Genomic DNA, 21,859 nt, shown 5'->3' with positions numbered 1-21,859 from the left:
TTTTGTTATATGCATCATGATATTGGGAAACTTTCATAGAATTAAGCCTTAAAACGTTTCAAGATAATTGTGAGCATTCACAGTGTTTTTAAGCAGACTTCATCACTAAAATTAATAATGTTTAAAAGTTTTGTGTAATCAATGTGTCTGTTGATATGTGAATTATGCACATTTCCATTCAAAAATTTTTTGTTGTGTGACAAAGGTTCACCCATTTATAATCATAACATTTTGTATATATAGTAACTTGATTTTGCTTACAATGATGCTTAGCAGCAACTGTCATTAGTGGCCAACAGTTAGGGAAAGCAATGAATTTGGGATACTAGTACATATATCTGCAGAGCTGGGGTCATTACTCTAAAATTTAACTGATTATGTACAGGTGTATGTACAGTATATTATTACTTGTTCCTGTGATGCAATGTAATACTATAGTATAGTTGCATGCATTTACTCATAGAGAAAAGCAACGAGTTACATGTAACAATACACTTTAATGCTGAGGACAATAACTAGTACTACAGTATTAATATATATTAAATTTCTTCATTACATGCTATAAAGTAAGTTCAAACTTCTAAATACAAGCTCCCACCCTACAACTATAACTCCAAGTGACATAAGCAAGGCACATGGTTATCTGTTGTGGTTCAGCCACCAAATTTACTTTGTTGTACACAGTACAGTATCTTGACCTCAAAAGAACTCCCCATACACTACATATCACTCTGGTCATGTCTGAAAGGCTGTCTCTGGTACTGTCTATACCCAAATGCATCCAATCGTGTGCTGTATACAATGTGCATTGCAAAAAAAATACCTTTGCGTTATAATTTACAGGTGTAATTAATTATAAAAGTATTATGTGACTGGATCTGGAAAAACTGGTTTATCGCCATGACAGTAGGTTTGATTTTTCACCAAGAACACAAAGACACATGAATAAACTATCAAATTGCACAATCAAAATCAGCTAGACTTGAGTGGTCTGCTTTTGCTGGCTGTTTTCCCAAGCACATTGGCGGTCCATACTGGGCCTTAATGGAGATCTGAAGATGAATGTATGTGGCTATACAGCTCTGTAGTGTTGAATAAAGTCCTGTGCTGTATGTTTCCATTCATTTTAGCCAGTTTTGAAACCTGAATGCTCATCCCTACACCTTCCTCTTTAATACTTTACAGCTTCTGAGCCCACACCTCCTACCCCCTGGATAGAGTCAACCTTGGTTTAAAAACTATCTAAAATGGCAGGAAGCTTATCTGTGGCTACTTGTGCAGTGGATACTCTGGAATTTGTCTAAAATGTGCTACACATAGCTTCAACAATTGGTAAGCTGCAATGCTCTAATGCCTAAAACCGGCATTTCTTAATAGGTGATAAGACTGGTTTTCCCATACTAGGTCACATTTTACTTATTACTCTTTCATAACCTCCTTTGTTTCGCTACTTTTTATTTATAATATCCTTAAGCAACCTTAAGATTCCTTATCTTGTTTATTTACCTGCATAATAGTGACTGGTGCTACGCATATTGCTTTAAAGGATAAAATGATATTAATGCTTACCACAATTAATTTAGCATCTGAAAGCATGCCCCAAGCACAGGTACTGAGTATTACGCTTTTTCAGCTATGTTTAGCTTGCTACACAGCATTACAAGTGATGAACAGTACAAGATACTTCTCCGCAGTCACTACAGAAAATGCAGGTAGTTCCTGGGATAGTCAGCAGAGGGGAGCCATTCCAGGAATTGACACCTTGTGCTGTCAGCAAAAAGAAATGGGATGCGAAGGTTGACAAAGGTAAGTCCATTATGTATGCTTTGTATACTGTGGTATACCAAAAGGCACCTGTTGGGTTGAAGTAATACCTATAGTATGTACAAGATGATCTGGATCCTGAAAAACAGCTAAAATTAAAAGTGGATTTTTTATCAAGAGAATAAACATTTCAGCCGACCAGATAATTAATGGTGACAGCAAAGGTGTCAACAACAGACACATGTGGTTTGGTTCCATTACAAGTTTTGGAAAGGGCTGTAATGAACACTGCATTTGTGACCGGATTTGTGATAAGGTACCTTTTCCACACACAAAATTTGACCCATTTTTTGAACTTTGAAGCTTCATGACTTTTTTATAATGGCATATAATTGCCTGAAATTTCCATGATTGTAGCTACAGTATTTGGCTGCATTGTGATACTAAGAGCATGTTAATTAGTATAAGGAGTCAAGTGTTACATCAAATTGTTTGCTGGTATGTAAAATGTGTGGAAAGGGTACCTTTTCGCAAATCCGGTCACATTTTATGGCTTCCTCATAGGACATGTATTAAGAAATTCTTGATTGGCCATGGATATTTATGTCAGTCATTTGAACAAAAAGATTTTAGAATATTATTAGTGAATCAAGCAGTACTACAAATGAGCGAAATTTCAAATCACTTGTAATTACATCTATTAGTTATTAAATATTTTGGAGGATTCAGCTCAACGTGTACATACTATACCAGTGAAAATATCAAGCCAGCAGCCTTAGTCATTATTGAGTTATGCTTGTCTGAAGGCATTAGTAAGTAAGTTTAGACAATGGCATTTGGAGAATGCTTTTATTTTTACAAGGTTGTTACTCGGGTTGTTATTCTGGTAAGAGACTTGTACACAGGTATCTTTTTGGGTAAGGCACCTAGCCACAAATTTTGACAAACACATTGCATAACTAATGAAATTCCAGGAACCACTGTCTAAATAATTAAGACATGCAGTGTTAGAATTATTCTCAGTGGATAACCATCCATCAAGAATGATGTAATAATCCCTTTGGGATTGTTTATCCACTGAAGAATCCTAACATTGCATGTCTTACCTTTACAACTGTATAAACTTTCATAATTATCAACTTATTGGAAGCATTTTGGTTGCACTGAAAGCTTGGTTATACCTAGCAGTGGCGTAGCCAAGGGTGGGACTGGGTGGGCACGTGCCCACCCAAATTTCACTAGGAGAGTGGCGCCTGCTCCCTTCTGTTATTACCAGCAAGAGACAAGTACTGCATACCTTGGTAGCGCGACATCTTCGTTGTAAATCAGCAGTTAATACTGATACAAGTTCAATAAATACATCACGTGATCCAAGTAGTTTGGTGCTTTCTATTTAACGTACAGCATCACGTGATCCAAGTTTTAGATGATGAAGAGAGGGAACACGAGGAAGGAAGGAATCCAGTCTATTTTTCACGTCTGGAATATTGAATTGTGAGCAGCAGCACAGATATTCTTTGTTGGCGGGGTGAGTGACCTAGCATGATAGACACGGCAAATAGCTAATGGTGTTTAAGTCATTTGGAGGTGAAAAATTGAAAATGGTGGCTGAATTAAGCCATACGATTATCTCAAGAGTCAGGCTGGAGTACAAAGAGTTGCGTACAAGTACAGATGAGTTAAAAGAGACCAAGACAAGGAAGTGTAATAAGTTAGTTTCAATTTCCAGCTTCTATATCATTCATGCAGTAGTATTAGACTAGTGAAATAAGTTGCAGGAACAGTGGCATAGCGTACAGTTAGCTAGTTAGATACATTTATGCACTTTTGAAACAGTTTTTCAACCAAATGTATGTAGAGTCCACTAAGGATGGACTTGCATTTTGTACTAGTTACTTGCATGGGGTAAAATGTGTGGGTGAGTGTGCCCATCCATCCGTGGAGGCCTGGCTATGCCACTGATACCTAGCCAAGGCTTCGTGAAGGTACAGTGTTATTGTATCTGGTCAATAGTTTTTTGTGAGAATGTGAAAACCTCCATGATCCCTATTATACAGTAGTACCATCCAAATGCATAATGATGTATAATGATGGCTACCTAGATATGCATACCCACAGCTGTATCTCGTTTACTAGAAATTATACATTTAATTCATTTAATTATAATATGCATTGCTCACCAGATCCTTTAGGGAGAGTAAGAAACCTAACCATTCCACCTGAAAATATCACATCAACTTCATTTGTGGTACAATGGTCTGAGCCATTCAGTGATTCACCAATATGTACATTCCAGTATATAGTGACAATATCAGCTGGAGTAATGATATTCAGTAATGTTACTATTACTAGTACCATCTATACTGCTACTGGATTATGTGAGAATGTTAAGTACAGAGTTAATGTTACTCATATTGGTGAAGGTGGTAATGGTCTCACTGCTACCAGTGAAGGAATCACTAGTGAAGCTGGTATATAAGTTGCTGTTATTTAAATGTGTGCACACATATCTGTAGTGCATACACATGCAATATGTACAAACAGTAGGTACATACATATGTGAATGATTGTTGGCACACAACAATATGTTTTTTAAAATACCATTTTCAAGTTGTCAAATGAACCATTATACTTTGTTGTATGTATACAATTAATTAGTATATTTCTAAAGACTTAAGGCTCGCTACATGCATGTTCATACAGTATTATATGACTTCAAAATGAGTTTTTGTAGGCAGATGTGTGGCATAAAGGAGGCACTATGTGCAGTAAAATTTGATGTTTATAGTTTAGAATAATTGAGGCATTAGAAATTAATAATAAGAGTCTATATATATACTCCCTTAGCAGATTTGTAGTGGCTGAATAGCTTCATACACTGTACTTTGCAAAATGATGAGGCTTGAAGCCAGTTGATTGTGTAAATACATGAATGCAGTATAGGATTCTAGTGTGTGATTTGAATTGTCTTCTTTTCTATATAGCAATAGTTGATCTTAAGATAGAAAACATAACGCAGAGTTCTGCTACCTTTGTGTGTATACTGGGTTGTTCCTCAACTGGATTGCAGTGTATGTTAAGAACCTCTTTCGGAAGAAGTGTGGTTAATGACATTACTGTACCAGATGACCCTGGTTACAATTATCCAACTCAACTAATAACACTCACTAACCTGAGAAGTGGTACAACATACAATTATTGTGTTATTGCTGTTAATGTGATTGACATGATGGAAGTTGGAGATGTAATTTGTGGAACTATTACTACATTCCATATAGTATCACCAAGGAGCAGTTCAGGTACGTACATATGTAGCTATAGTGAGTTTTACAGTACTGTATCCTGACTCATGTATCATGACTCGTGGTAGTGAGTTGTGTGGCCAAGAGAGTATTAAGTGCACACCAGAAATAAATAAGTGTGCACCACTACTGTACACAGTATTAATAATACAAAAAAACATCACTAGTTGAAGCGATTACTCTAATTCTGGTTTTCAGCTATTTGAGCAAGAGCCCATGCTCATATACACACGTGGCCACTGATAAGAAGCATGCTAAAGTAGCAACATGCCATTCTAACATATATAATCCGTGTCCTTACTGTTTCTCTTTGTTAGTAGGGCTATTGTCTCTGCCAAGAATCATCTACAGTGCTTATTATCAACCATCAAAAAGTGCGCAATGAGTCATCTAACCTGTGGTAGTGTGCAAAAGCCTGGGTATGCTGTTCCCAATCAATCACTTAAGCACATGAGCTACTGAAATGTTTGACAGAACTTACAGAACACTTAGACAGTTATGTATATACACTGTTGTTGTAGATAGGGACCTGCCGATTATGCTGGCATAATTATGAGCATAATAGGTGCCTGAAAGCATTGAGCATAATGCTAGCATAATAGGTAGAATATTTGTGTAATAGTATGAATCCTTGCTTATCAAAGTAGCTATCACAGAAAGATCGATATACTCTAATAAAACAGTCAGTAACTCTAATAGAACAATCATATAGCTGACTGTTCTATTAGAGTATATCGATCTTTTCTGTAATATGCAGTTTGACAAGTAAGTTTGTGCTGCAGCCACTTATTATTTATCCATAAACTGGAAATTATTAGTAGAGCATGAGAACTGAGACATAAATAATTGGGAATAATTTGAGCATAATACGTAAGTATTGAGCATAAATTTAAGCATAATAGGTAAATTTTTGAGCAGTGCAGTATAGCATAATAGGTAAAATTATGAGCATAATCGGCGGGTCCCTAGTTGTAGAGAAATTAAGCAGCAGCTTTGAAAAGCATTTAAATATCTTTAAAGTACAGTAGCTGGCTTCTATAATTGTGCTGTTTCATTGTCTGTTATACAAGCAATGGTTGTGTGATAAAACCCCTCTGTTTTACTACAGTATGCTCTGGAAACATTAATTTTAGTTGACAGTATTATCCTGGTACACATGTTACCTGCCTCTTCCACACCTACATACAGTGTGCTATTATATTCAAGCATGTGTTGAGAATAATTTTCACCTGTACATAACTTTCACAGGGTGTTCATATGATAAAGTCAGTTGCATCTACATAGGTAGACTTGCTCAAATCCTGCAGTACGTATTTAGTTTTCCAAATCACCAACTTCACATAGGATATGCCCTAATGGTAGTACTATGGTACCACTTATACTAGTATTTTGTAAACAAGAGAATATGTAGATAGGAACAAGATAAGATAAGAAAGAGAGTACAAGATCATATGGCTTCCTAATCCCAAGGTTAGATGAAGAAAAAAATGGCTAACTGGCTAAAATAAATCTGGGCATGCACGATAAGAAAACCATCCAACTTTTTCATCACTAACTCACCTCATATTAAAGGAGTAATTTATGTAAGCGTCTTTTTGTCAGGTGTTATTAAGTTGAAAGTTTGCTGTATGTTCACTAGCCGAGGTGTTCAAAATGATAAACATCATGACATCATACAATAGTTTTTTTCAAATCTTCATTCTCCCATAAATTTCATCCTCCTTCCCTGCAGTGGTGGATCCAAAGGGGCACAAGAGACACATGCTTCCCCTTAAAATAAATACACACATATACATTACAAAACATCAAGATACTGTAGAGTAGTCAGTCAAATACTGCAGTAGAACAGTCACGCAAGTAACATTAATTTTAAGAAACTTCCACAGTTACTGAGCATGAAGACATCACTGCACCATCCCATGAGCACATTTAGGCTGCTAGAGATTTTTTTGCAAATGACTGCACATGTTCCTTTGTTTGCCACTCTGTATTTACATGCTTACTATTTACTTTAGGCTTATTATTGTACTACTGATGACTGTCAGTGATTTCTAAGAGCTACAGTTCTTGATCAATGCAGATCACGTGGAAAACGTGTAGCTGCGATTTAGATATTTGTGCATAAGAGTGCTCTGCATCAAAAGTTTCAGTCCTGAAACATATATATGTACCTTTAGCATCTGGGGGGCTGAGAGGCTGTGCCCCCAGCTCCATATCTATATACGTGCCTGGTATGCACACCTCATTGCCAAACTCTGGATTCGCCCCTGCTTCTAACCAGCTTTTGCCATTCTTCACTACAAAAGCTCCAATTTGGAAGCCAGGCACAGATGGAAGAATAGTTATCCAATGTAGGGGGCTGGCCATGTGCGGTGCTGTCATATAAATATCATCTAACTGTTATTTTAGTGTGCAAAACACACTAGCATTCCAGTACTGTATAGCAGGGTTGGGAGAATACCCCCACAGAAAGTTTTGAAATTTGAATACAGTACTTTGAGAGAGCATTTTCAATGGTACGTGTGTTCGGGAATAGGATACTCCTATAATAGTGAGATCACTAAAAATATATACGTATTAGCATGCCACTTCTACTGTCACCATGGTATGGTGCATTAGAGTTTCTCTGTAAGGAAAATTATAAATTTTACATATGAATATGAATCATAAAAATAAAAGCATCGAAACAAAGTAGGTCATGTTGAACATTTCATTCATACTAGTAAGAATCACTAGTATTAGTTGGGTGTAGTATTACCATGACTGAAGTAAGACAGCAGTATAAGTAAGAAGTAAGTAAATGTCCCCTAGCATAGCTGCAAGTATAGATAACCTTTCTTGTTTCATTGTTTTATATTCTATCTAATCCAAAACAGCCAAGCTGTAAAAAAAGTGTGCGGCCCTCAGAAAGGCTATGGTGAAAAAAGATGTGAAATCCAAGGTGGCGGCCAAGAAATGGCTGTGATGGTAGGTTAATGGTAAAAATTTTATAAAGACAATTCAGGTGAATTTTTGTGCCGCTTCACAAAATTTACCTAAATTGTCATTATTAAAATTTTTACCATTAACCTACCATCACAGCCATTTCTTGGCCGCCACCTTGGATTTCACATCTTTTTTCACCATAGCCTTTCTGAGGGCCGCACACTTTTTTTACAGCTTGGCTGTTTTGGATTAGATTTCATTTCTTTTTGTATTTGTATACCAGCTTTGGGACTTTTTTAACCTACGTTTTTTTCTTCACTACAGGAAGAAGAAAAGATGAAGTAGATGTACTTTAAATATTTTATCAGTAAATATACAAATTATATATACTGTATAATACATATTTGACCGCATTTGCGAAAAGGGGTCTTCCACACACATCCAATTTGCCAACTTTGACAATTGATAACTTCAGATTGGAAAGAGCTATTGCCTTGATATTTAGGCAGTGGTGAGCACCACTATAGCTGAATACATGGTGAAATTTTCAGGTTAATATGTTACTTGTACACTGAGTTATGGTCTCCAACGTTTACGGAATTGGATGTGTGTGGAAGACCCCTTTTCGCAAATCCAGTCACATATATTGATTACAGAAATCTCCATGGTGGTTTCTTTTTAACTGAACACTCTACAAGGTGACTTCTTCTAATTGCTCTCTCTACAGGGTGAATTGTTTGTAGCTGAACGATCTACAAGGTAACTTCTTCTAGCTGATCTCTCTACAGGGTGATGTGTTTGTAGCTGAATTTGTATAGGTGATTTGTTTGCAGCTGAGCTCTTTACAGAATGATTTCTTTGTAGCTGAACTCTCTAAAAGGTAACTTCTTCTAACTGATCTTTCTACAGGGCAATTTGTTTCTGGCAGAATTTTCTACAGGGTGATTTCTTTGCAGCTGAACTCTCTACATGGTGGTTTCTTTGTAGCTGAACTCTCTACAAGGTAATTTCTTCTAGCTGATCTCTCTACAGGGAGATTTGTTCGTAGTTGAATTCTGTACAGGTGATTTGTTTGCAGCTGAGCTCTTTACAAAATGGTTTCTTTGTAGCTGAACTTTCTCCAAGGTAACTTCTTCTAACTGATCTTTCTACAGGGTGATTTGTTTGTAACTGAACTATCTACAAGGTAATTTCTTCTTGCTGATCTCTCTACAGGGTGATTTATTTGTAGCTGAATTCTGTACAAGTGATTTGTTTGCAGCTGAGCTCTTTACAGAATGGTTTCTTTGTAGCTGAACTCTCTACAGGTGATTTGTTTGCAGCTGAACTCTCTAAATGGTGGTTTCTTTGTAGCTGAATTCTCTACAATGTGACTTCTTCTAGCTGAACTCTCTACAAGGTGACTTGTTTCTAGCTGATCTCTCTACAGGGTGACTTGTTTCTAGCTGAACTCTCTACAGGTGATTTGTTTGTAGCTGAACTCTCTACATGGTGGTTTCGTTGTAGCTGAACTCTCTACAAGGTAACTTCTTCTAGCTGATCTTTTTACACTGCATATTTGTTTGTAGCTGAGTTCTCTACAGGGTGATTTGTTTGCAGCTGAACTCTCTACATGGGAGTTTCATTGTAGCTGAACTCTCTACAATGTGACTTCTTCTAGCTGAACTCTCTACAGGGTGACTTGTTTCTAGCTGAACTCACTACAGGTGATTTATTTGCAGCTGAACTCTCTACATGGTGGTTTCTTTGTAGCTGAACTCTCTACAAGGTAACTTCTTCTGGCCGATCTTTCTACAAGGTGATTGAGTTTTTTGCAGCTGAACTCTTTACATGGTGGTTGCTTTGTAGCTGAACTCTCTAAAAGGTGACTTCTTCTAGCTGAACTCTCTACAGGATGATTTGTTTGCAGCTGAACTCTCTACGTCATAGTTTCTTTGTAGCTGAACTCTCTACAATGTGACTTCTTCTAGCTGAACTCTCTACAGTGTGACTTGTTTTTAGCTGATCTCTCTACAGGGTGACTTGTTTCTAGCTGAACTCTCTACAGGTGATTTGTTTGCAGCTGAACTCTCTACATGGTGGTTTCTTTGTAGCTGAACTCTCTACAAGGTAACTTCTTCTAGCTGATCTTTCTACAGGGTGATTTGTTTGTAGCTGAATTCTCTACAGGGTGGTTTATTTGCAGCTTAACTCTCTATAAGGTGACTTCTTCTAGCTGAACTCTCTACAGAGTGATTGATTTTTTTTGCAGCTGAACTCTCTACATGGTGGTTTCTTTGTAACTTAACTCTCTATAGGGTGATTTGTTTGTAGCTGAACTCTCTACAGGGTGATCTGTTCATAGCTGAACTCCCTATAAGGTAACTTCTTCTAGCTAATCTTTCTACAGGGCGATTTGTTTGTAGCTGAGTTCTCTACAGGGTGATTTGTTTGCAGCTGAACTCTACATGGTAGTTTCTTTGTAGCTCTACAATGTGACTTCTTCTAGCTGAACTCTCTACAAGGTGACTTGTTTCTAGCTGATCTCTGTACAGGGTGACTTGTTTCTAGCTGAACTCTCTACAGGTGATTTGTTTGCAGCTGAACTCTCTACATGGTTTATTTCTTTGTAACTGAACTCCCTGCAAGGTGACTTCTTCTAGCTGATCTCTCTACAGGGAGATTTGTTTGTAGCTTAACTCTCTACAGGCCGATTTGTTTGTAGCTGAACTCTCTACATGATGGTTTCTTTGTAGCTGAACTCTCTACAAGGTGATTTCTTCTATAGCTGATCTTTCTACAGGGTGATTTGTTTGTAGTTGAACTCTCTACATGATAGATTCTTTGTAGCTGAACTCTCTACAAGGTGATTTCTTCTAGCTGATCTCTCTACAGGACAATTTGTTTGTACCTGAACTCTCATATGATTGTTTCTTTGAAGCTGAACTCTCTACAAGGTGATTTCTTCTAGCTGATCTTTCTACAGGGTGATTTGTTTGTAGCAAAACTCTCTACAAGGAAACTTCTTCTAGCTGATCTCTCTACAGGGAGATTTGTTTGTAGCTGAACTCTCTATACATGATTTGTTTGCAGCTGAATTCTCTACATGATGGTTTCTTTGTAGCTGAACTCTCTACAAGGTAACTTCTTCTAGCTGATCTCTTTACAGGGTGAATTGTTTGTAGCTGAACGATCTACAAGGTAACTTCTTCTTACTTATCTCTCTACAGGGTGATTTGTTTGTAGCTGAACTTTCTACAAGGAAACCTCTTTTAGCTGAGCTCTGTACAGGGTGAATTGTTTGTAGCTGAACTATCTACAAGGTAACTTCTTCTAGCTGATCTCTCTACAGGATGATTTGTTTGTAGCTGAACTATCTACAAGGTAACTTCTTCTAGCTGATCTCTCTACAGGGTGATTTGTTTGTAGCTGAATTCTGTATAGGTGATTTGTTTGCAGCTGAGCTCTTTACAGAATGGTTTCTTTGTAGCTGAACTCTCTACAAGGTAACTTCTTCTAGCTGATGTATCTACAGGGTCACTAGTTTGTAGCTGAATTCTCTACATGGTGGTTTCTTTGTAACTGAACTATCTACAAGGTGACATCTTCTAGCTGATCTTTCAACAGGGTGATTTGTTTGTAACTGAACTCTCTACAAGAAAACTTCTTCTAACTGATGTCTGAACAGGGTGAATTGTTTGTAGCTGATCTCTATACAGGTTACTTATTTCTAACTGATCTCTTGAATTCTGTTCAGGGTGACTGCTCTATTAGGATGACTGCTCTATTAGAGTATCTCGATCTCGCACTTGCTACACCAAGTTGGATTTCGTGTTATAACTCCGTGGCTTTAAGTCTGATTCTTCTACACCATTGAAGAGCCTTTCTAAGATGATAACTCCATCTGTACAGCGATTTTCAAAGCATTACCCCAAGTGGTTTATCTGGTAGGCGTGGCAAGCATAATAATAATAATAATAATAATAATAAAATAAAAAATAAACTAATCTCGATTGCGTAATTGTTACACATCGCTGTATCTTCCTGGTTTTTAGCTCGATTTCTTTCAAACCACAAAAGGTTTGAGGTTCAATAGTTAACCTATTCACCCACCGATTTTCAGCTTCTTCCCATACGCGGTTTACCCTGTAGGCGTGACAACATATTGGTGTTATTTTTCGTGCATAATCGCTCATAACTCTTTGCCTGTTTATGGTATTCCAGCCAAAGTTGGTACCGAGATGCGCCTTTATACCCCCCTTCTGTGTACCAAATTTCAAGGCAATCGGATAACGCGTTCGCGTTTTATAGCAGTTTTTGTAAGTGTGCGAAAAGAGGAAGAAAAATAAGAAGAAAAAAAAAAACGAAGAAACTAAGCCAATTTTTGAAGTCGCATATCTCAGGAATGCCTGAAGCGATTTCGCTCAAATTTGGAATGTGGAGTGCTGAAGGTGGAGGGAATCTACACAGCAAAATTTGTCTTGTTTCATCAAGGCAGCACAGAGCTACGGAGGTGCGAAAATTGCGTTTTCTTTCTTCCTGTCAATATACTCACGGGGTTGCGCGCCGGCTTCTTGGGCCGCACGACACACTACCGTGTGTCTTGATAATCCCAACTGAAATGTGAAAAACTAATTTTTTTATGACATAGTTTCTGACTGGTGAATCAACACATAAATACCCCATCAAAAGAAAGAATTGCACCTGCCTGATGTAATAATCAATTGATTGAGTTAATGTGCCTCAACTACCGTGTGTCTTGATAATCCCAACTGAAATGTGAAAAACTAATTTTTTTATGACATAGTTTCTGACTGGTGAATCAACACATAAATACCCCATCAAAAGAAAGAATTGCACCTGCCTGATGTAATAATCAATTGATTGAGTTAATGTGCCTCAACTATCAATTAGTGAAAACATGATTTGGCAATGTTTTTAGTATGTGTGTCCAGAATATCATTTACTGAGAAGTGAAGTGCAATTCCAATCGTTTTCAGGTATGATCTCTGTTATATAGCATTAAAATTAAAAGCAAACAATAGTATGTGAACGTGCCTCTGCAATCAATCCAGTCACTGCAAAAAAAAATATGGACAATTCACGTGATAGCTGAAGCCATCACACATTACCATGAATCAACACTTACATGATAGCAGAGAAGAAATAGGATAAAAGAGGACAAAGGTAAGTCTATGATTCATGCATTGTAGCTGCTGCAGTTGGAGAAAAAGCATGCCTTGGGCCAAAGTGACATTACATAGTCAGATGAGTTATGCTTGACTAGTTAGTTAGTTGGTCAGTAGAAAGTTCCGTTAAATAGAAATTTCACAGAAACTTGTCGGAGGGATTTGCGGTCACTCTAAAAGCATTTTTGGGCTTGATTATACAGTAACTAACCAATACTGGCAAACTGGAAGAATAAAACTGGGGACAATACCTGTATATTTGGCCAGAAAAACCCAAACTTTTGTAATCTTTTATTGTACCATATGATGTACTGTTGATATAAGTGTACAAATTTGCCAATCATGTATGAATACAATGCTCTATTTAGGACTCACCCATAACTTTGCACCTTTGCACTCCAACAGACTACTGAGTTGTGTTTACCAATGGGCAAGTCACAAATAGTACATGTCTGGATTGACAGATAAAACTGCACAGGAAGTATTGCAATATAGCTACGTAACAGTACTCACATAGCTATATCTGTAATAAAAAAAGCATCGAATATTGACTTTATTATTTATAGAAGTATGCCAGATGTCCAAATCAAAATATGTGTGGCTATATTGATAGGAAAGTATTGATATAATATCATGTACATGTGGTTCTGCGCACTCATCCTACTCCAAATGGAATGTTTCTGCATTGCAAAATGTCCTCAACCTTCATTCCAAAAATATTGTATACACTAATGAACAAATACATCTGCCTAATTTCTTTGTTTCTTTTTCCTGTTTTCAGAAACTTAACTTAATCTTCTTCTATTCACACAATAAACAGCAAAATGGAGATTTTGAAACACAGGGTTTTTGGAATTTAGTAACCCGAAAGCCCTGTGTTGTAGCACCTGAATGAAACAAGGTCACTGCTACAGGGTTTGAGGATTTCTAAATTCAATAGAACCCTGTGCTTTAAAGTCTAACTTATTATGACAACAGCTCATTGTTGCGCCTTTACTGCTGCTTCACAGTTGCTTGTGACATGAGAAATATAGCATTCATTAGTAGAAGCAAGCCCATATACCTTGCTCTAATATGCATGGCACTTGTTGTCCAGTTAAATGTCCATCCATTACAATGTTACAGGTACGTAGTTGCTGCTTGGTATATATCACCTGGAGGCAGGAGAGTAAAACAAGGGTTTAGTGTAGCCAAGAAATTTGAGTATTATATCGTGCTTTGGACTAAGATTTAATAAAGAATTAATACTAGGTATCGTTTGAGCTCATATCTCTCATTAGGGTGCCACTATGAATAAGCAACAACAAACCTTTGGTGGCCATTATAATTGGCATTCACTGATGTTTTCTACTATGCTCTACCTGCCCTTACATATAGAAAATTTTACACAACGCTAGCCTAAAATCAATTTGTATACTTTGGCTGCCATAAGTATGGTGAAAAAAATCTAACCATTTCCATTTGTACTTATGTGATAGAAAACACGTGATGCCTATCATGTTATTTACATACAACCCTGACTTGACACCTTTGAACTGCAAGAGAGGCACATAAGAGGAGAAAAATAAGAGCATGATATGTGTATTATTATTAAATATGCAGTCATACAATATGGCAATGTGCCACAGCCACCAGAGCTGAAGTGAAATTTGACATTGAAGATTGAAATTCTCTAAAAAAACAGTTAAACACTCTAATGGAACAGTCATTGCATGTAACGCAGAAAATCCTTGAAGCATTTACAACTCAAGTTTAACAAAAATAGATCAGAAACAATGCATAATTCTCTTATTGAAGTTTAACTAGTTGAAGTTTAACTAGTTAAACTAGGTTAATGAAGCATTCAAGCATGCATGGATGTATTGTGACAGTGGCTAACCTCATAAAGCTCCATCACAACTGGAGAAAAGAGTAGGCTAGCGCACTTGCAAAAAAGGGTTGGCAATAACTTTAAACAGGCTGTAGGACCAGGTGTCCTACAGACCTTCAGCACTTGTGCTGTAAAGACTTAATAAAAAAATAAAACTTAGAAAAATACACTGCGCATGTGTTACAAGAAAGGCATGTAGAAAGGTGTGAGAACGTGTGGTGTAGTGAAGTTTGTTGTAGTGAAGTTTGTCCCTCACACTCCACCTCCCTCTGCACCTATCTTGTATAGGGCAGGCATTGATTTTACAAGACATTTTTAAAAAGGGGGGAATAGTTGGAAGGATCTCAACATAGATTTCCAAAAGATGTATATATATATATATATATATATTAATGGGGGTGTGAGGAGAAGTAAAGCATGCACCACAGACAGTTCTGTTGGGAAACTTAGGAAATTCCACTTTTTTTTTTCTTTTGTTGCCTTCTCCATCTTCAGACTAGCTCGGGGTGTGACAGTGCTGGGTTTCAATTAGGTGTATTGTAGCATGTAGAAATTCTTCTGGCTTTAGAGAATGTTAGAATCTCTAAGCATTCCTGCCTCCAAGCCTTCGTAGTAAAACATGCTGTATACATTATGTAAATTATTGGAATTGGACCTATTTGAGAGTAAATAGGAGAATCCATGAAACCCTGCACACCTACCATAACAACCACCATCTATGGACGATGGCAACCAGCTTGCAGCAGGGTAAGACCTGCTGGCTGGTAGGCAACATTAACACATATTAGGATAGGAAGCTAAGTAAGATAATATATTAGAATTAAACAATAAAATGCCTATAGCTTCAGAGGGCTAGATAGGCTTCTGCTCTAACATGCCTAAAAACAATGGAGACATCCCTTTTCAAACCATTTCCATTATTAGAATGTTACAGTTGATATAACACTTCTTCATTCAAATATTATCATAGGAAGAAATTTCCTGCACAAAGAAAAAGTATAAAATGAAAGCATAACACATTTCTGGAAAGCATAAAAACAAGTATAGTATGCAAATTCATACCATAATAGACTCAAGCCTATTCATAATCCAATTATATGACACCACTGATCCTCACTGTACAATGTACTGTATAATAATAATTTACTGTAGTTTAATATTACATTTATAGAAACTAGTGTTAGTGTTGGAGCACTTGTTGGAGTAACACTTGCTCTTGTAATCATCACCATCATCACCATCATCATCATCATCAATATGTTTCTCTACAGATATAAGGAAAGGACAAGTAAGTTACATGTAATAATGTTGTCATGCCATATACATAGCGTATAAATTTTTTCTTACATACATACATGTGTACTTACTGTATGTATCTCTTTGTTGGGCTTGCTCACCACTTGATACTTACATCTTGAACACTTACGCTCAACATTCAAGTGAAAATTTTGAGTGCCAAGTGATTTATGGGTGCTACTGAGAAAAAGCTAGTTAGCAAATTACACTTGTCTTGCACTCACATGACAGTTTCCAATTCATACGAGTAGTTAAGCAAAGTGAAAAATTAGTATGATACAGTACCACTCACATACAACATCGTGAGCACATGTACTCGCCTCACTTGTATTAGGCCTGTCACCAGTGATTGCCTCTGCCAGACACAAGCCACATGTGCTAGTATACTGTGCTTCAAAAATCTTTGTTTGAGTCATCGTGTAATATTTTGTGCACCTTGCTAGCTATTTATAAAGCTAGAGATACCTAATCTATATACTCTGTCTTTTAACAAGTTGCCACACTGCAGCTTTTGATCGCTATCTTTGGAACTGTACCTAATTTATGTATTATGTTTCTTTAATAGGTAATTACACTGAATCACCATCCTCTGAAATGCACAAGGCATAGAAATTAGCTACGTATGTACGTATATGCAGTTGTTTAGGCTGTATTTCATTAAATTTAATTCTATTATATAATAGCTATTGCTATTATATATGAGCATACAAATTGAGGGAACCCCCTTGCATTTTCCCTGGTTGTTCAATCACGTATTGAAACCAACTAGTGAGCTGCATCTACAAAGTGAGAACACATGTATGCACATAGTACGTAGCTATAGTCTGCCAGTCATGTAAAAACAAAAAAATTCTGTTAATTGAGCTTCTAATCCAAGGTTTTTGTCATTCCATACCAAGAGGTAACCTGCAGGGCAGTGTTTATTCTAGGGCTGTTAAGGGGGGGGGACTTTCCCCTCCTAAAATCTCAGACTCACCCCCTAAAATTGTGAGTGACTATACTACACTATACTTATAGGTTAGGCTTGTTTTTAAAATGGTACACCAAACTGACATGTTCTCAGATTCAATCTCAGAGTGGTTATTATGAAAAATTTTCCCAAGTTAAAAATTTCAAATGCAACCTTAAAATGATCTCTCTGCAGGTTGATTTGCTTGTAGCTGAACTCCTTACATTGTGTCTAGTTTCTAGCTGATGTCTCTACAGGGTGATTTTTTGTAGCTGAACTCTCTACAGGGTGATTTTTTTGTTTCTAGCTTATCTCTCTACAGGTTGATTTGTTTGTAGCTGATCTCTCTTCAGGGTGATTTATTTGTAGCTGATCTCTCTACAGGGTGATTTGTTTGTAGCTGACCTCTCTTCAGGGTGATTTGTTTCTAGCTGATCACTCTACAGGGTGATTTGCTTGGAGTTGAACTCCTTACATTGTGTCTAGTTTCTATCTGATCTCTCTACAGGGTGATTTGTTTGTAGCTTAACTCTCTACTAGTTTATTTGTGTATAGCTGATCTCTCTGCAGGTTGATGTGTTTGTAGCCGATCTCTCTACAGGGTAATTTGTTTGTAGCTGAACTCTCTATAAGGTGATTTGTTTGTAGCTAATCTCTCTGCAGGTTGATTTGTTTTAGCTGAACTCCTTACATTGTGTCTAGTTTCTAGCTGATGTCTCTACAGGGTGATTTTTTGTAGCTGAACTCTCTATAAGGTGATTTGTTTGTAGCTGATCTCTCTACAGGTTGATTTGTTTGTAGCTTAACTCTCTATAAGGTGATTTATTTGTAGCTGATCTCTCTGCAGGTTGATTTGTTTTAGCTGAACTCTCTACAGGGTGATTTGCTTGTAGCTGAACTCCTTACTACATTGTGTCTAGTTTCTAGCTGATCTCTCTACAGGGTGATTTGTTTGTAGCTGATCTCTCTACAAGGTGATTTGTTTGTAGCTGATCTCTCTGCAGGTTGATTTGTTTTAGCTGAACTCTCTACAGGGTGATGATTTGTTTGTAGCTGAACTCCTTACATTGTGTCTAGTTTCTATCTGATCCCTCTACAGGGTGATTTGTTTGTAGCTGATCTCTCTACAAGTTGATTTGTATGTAGCTGATCTCTCTGCAGGTTGATGTGTTTGTAGCCGATCTCTCTACAGGGTAATTTGTTTGTAGCTGAACTCTCTATAAAGTGATTTGTTTGAAGCTGATCTCTCTACAGGTTGATTTGTTTGTAGCTGAACTCTCTGCAGGGTGATTTGTTTGTAGCCGATCTCTCTACAGGGTAATTTGTTTGTAGCTGAACTCTCTATAAGGTGATTTGTTTGTGGCTGATCTCTCTGCAGGTTGATTTGTTTTAGCTGAACTCTCTACAGGGTGATTTACTTGTAGCTGAACTCCTTACATTGTGTCTAGTTTCTAGTTGATCTCTCTACAGGGTAATTTGTTGGTAGTTGATCTCTCTACAAGGTGATTTGTTAGCTGAACTCTCTACAGGGTGATTTGTTTCTAGCTTATCTCTCTACAGGTTGATTTGTGTGTAACTGATCTCTCTACAAACTGATTTGTTTGTAGCTGATCTCTCTGCAGGTTGATTTGTTTCTAGCTGATCTCTCTACAAGTTGATTTGTTTGTTGCTGATCGCTCTAAAGATTGATTGTTTGTAGCTGAACTCTCTGTAAAGTGTTATGTTTGTAGCTGATCTCTGTACAGGTTAAGCACTGTCCAACTAGTATTAAAGCAAAATGTTATAGCAGCATGATTAGGCCTACACTAGAATATGCCTCTGCCATCTGGTCTCCATATACTCAAAGGAATATTGACTTAGTTGAAGCTGTCCAAAGACGATCAGTGAGGTTTATATTTAATAATTACTCACTTTATGCTAATGTTACAGAAATGTTGGAAAGAATTGATTTTAAGACTTTAGCAGAGAGAAGAAATGAATCAAAATTGATATACTTGTATAAGATTGTTAATGATTTAGTAGAAATAAACACAGATGATATCCTTTCCCCCCAACCATCTATTCATAATACAAGAGGGCACCAACTGTGATTTTTACTACCTCCCACCAGAATCAACTCCTACCACTACTCCATTTTTCCTTCAGCAATTCGACAATGGAACAATCTTCCGGAATCTGTAATCAATTCATCAAGTGTAGAACATTTTAAATCCTTACTTAATTAATTTTATAACTATAGTGTGCTCTTATACTCTATTTTGAGGTCTTGCACAGTAATAAAACATAATATAATGTAACAATTTGTTTGTAGCTAAACTCTCTCCACAGTGACTTGTGTGTAGCTGAATTCTCTAGAGAGTGACTTAATTGTAGGTGAACTCTCTACAGGGTGCATGACTTGTTTATAGCTGAACTCTCTTCAGTGTCACTTGTAATGTTCTGAATCTCTACAGTGATATATTTGTAGCTTAACTCTCCACAGGGTGACTTGCTTCTTGCTGAACTGTCTATAAGATTAACTGTTTGCAGCTGAACTCCCTACAGAATAACTTGCAATGTAATAGAATTCTATAATGAAGTAAATTAGCTGAATGCTCTATTAGGGTGACTGTTCTATTAGAGTATCTCGATCTCGCATTTGCTACACGGAGTTGGCTTTCGAATCATAACTCGGTGGTTTGTAATCCAATTCTTCTATACTACTGCAAGGACTTTCTATGAAGATTATTCCAGCTATACACCGATTTTCAGCTCATTGCTCTAAGCGGTTTGCCTCGGTTTGCCTAGTAGGCGTAAAAACTAATACTTTTTTATTACTAAAAAAAATCGATCGCGTAATTGTGACACAGGTTGGGTTTTGTGTCATATCTCCATGGTCTTTATCTCGATTCCTTTCTAACCACCAAAAGGCACTCCTACGATAGTTACTCCATCTACATAACAATTTTCAACTCATTCTATGAAGCGGTTTACCCTGTAGGCGTGACAACAAATCGATCTTGTTTTACGCGAATAATCGGTCATAACTCCTGAACCATTCATCGGATTTGTACCAAATTTGATACTAGGATTCGCCTTTGGACTCCCTTTCTGTGTGCCAAATTTCAAGGCGATACACGTGTCCTGTACGAAAAAATTTGACGAATTTCATCAGTATAAACTGCCCTTTTAATTTCGAAGAGTGATGTCCTGCTCTCCTGGTAAAGCTGTATTGGACATCGTCTGTGGTTCGTTAAGCGCTAGTTTGTGTGTGAAAGATTTGTACAATGGCTCTAGCTGCTGTGTGCTTCTCGGTTCTGTGGTGCTGACGCCTTGTGAATTCGAGCGTCGCGCTGGAAGAGGGAGTACCAAGAATTGGAAGAAATCTATTCGCTATTGTGGGAGACTATTACAGGCCTGCCAACCCTCACGGATTTACCGTGAGACTCACGATTTCACTACCAAACTCAAGGTCTCACAAGCAGTAGCTCTAAACTCACGGATTTTTAGCTAAACCTACCAATTCTCACGGATCATCACCGTAACACTCACGATTTCTTTCACTTTCAAGCTCAGGCCAGAGTCAAAACTCTCACTGAGAATGCCCTTTCCTAGCCTTTTCCAGTTCTCAGGGGATTTCCCCGGTTACGTAATTGTGGCACAACTAACAATAATAGAGGCAAGATGACGTGACTATAAAGGCGGGCATTGTGGCAAGGATTCTTCTTGGGCCTTCTATTTAATACCGATGCATTGGAGAGTATTTGGAGCAAGATTTGGAGTTGATTTCAAGCGGTCAGAACTCTGATCAGAATACCAACCCTGAAGCGTTTGGTTTGCACGTCACACAAGAGTACCTGCTTTCCCAGCTGGGTTTGTAGCCTATACAAATGGTATGTACCGGGGGTATGTGCTATGTGTCTGGAGTATTTTATTTGCTTTCAGCCTCTAGGATGAAATTGACACATCTCCGCTAAGTCATCACGTGATATTATAAGCACCTAGTGGCTTATATCAAGAATGTTCCATAGTCCAGTCACGTGTTACAACTTCACAGCACTGAATAAAAGAGTAACTGTTTCACTTTCAACACAGTGACTTCCGAGTAAGTACATTTAGCTAGCTGGTGAAATAAGACTCGTGCACACATTTACTGCAGGTCTAGATATTCCATGCTTAGATTAGTGATGCAAAACATGTTTTAAATGCTATATTGATGCCCATTTGAAGATGGGCATGTGTATATGTGTTGCGGTATGGTAAAGGTGGCCTATCTGCCCATTGTATGGGCATGCAACTTGCTGTGTCTGCCTATAATAATGCAGATACAGTAGTCCATTCTGGATGTCAAGACCAAGTCTCAAGGTTTTTCTGTTTCCTAGGTTGGCAGGCCTGCCATTAGGAGAATTTTTGGAGTCGTATACTAGTTCGGAAGGAAGAAAATGTTTTAAGTTTGTTTCGTCACCTTTTGGTTATTCAACAACCAAGACATCCGGGGATACAAATTTGTCTGCGTCATCCAATGATGCGTCGTCTGTTGTACAGCCTAGTGTTGCTTTAGCTAGTCTTAATACATCGTCTTGCTTAGTGGATACTTTGTATACTG

The 21,859-nt window shown here is 37.5% G+C and overlaps 1 protein-coding gene across 1 annotated transcript in view; it reads left to right on the top strand.

Annotated features, from left to right (window-relative positions):
* Positions 1-4,990: 4,990 nt before the first annotated feature.
* Positions 4,991-21,859, top strand: part of LOC136249377 (uncharacterized) — a 66,330-nt gene continuing 49,461 nt past the window's right edge. The window contains exons 1-2 of the mRNA XM_066041352.1: positions 4,991-5,063; positions 16,201-16,317. Coding sequence (XP_065897424.1) covers positions 4,991-5,063; positions 16,201-16,317 — 190 coding nt within the window. The remainder of the gene's footprint in view (positions 5,064-16,200; positions 16,318-21,859) is intronic.

Source organism: Dysidea avara, chromosome 1 (genome assembly GCF_963678975.1).
Source record: "Dysidea avara chromosome 1, odDysAvar1.4, whole genome shotgun sequence".
NCBI classification, from domain to species: domain Eukaryota; kingdom Metazoa; phylum Porifera; class Demospongiae; order Dictyoceratida; family Dysideidae; genus Dysidea; species Dysidea avara.
The sequence above is the reverse complement of the archived record's forward strand: the minus strand, read 5'-3'. Positions and strand labels throughout refer to the sequence as shown.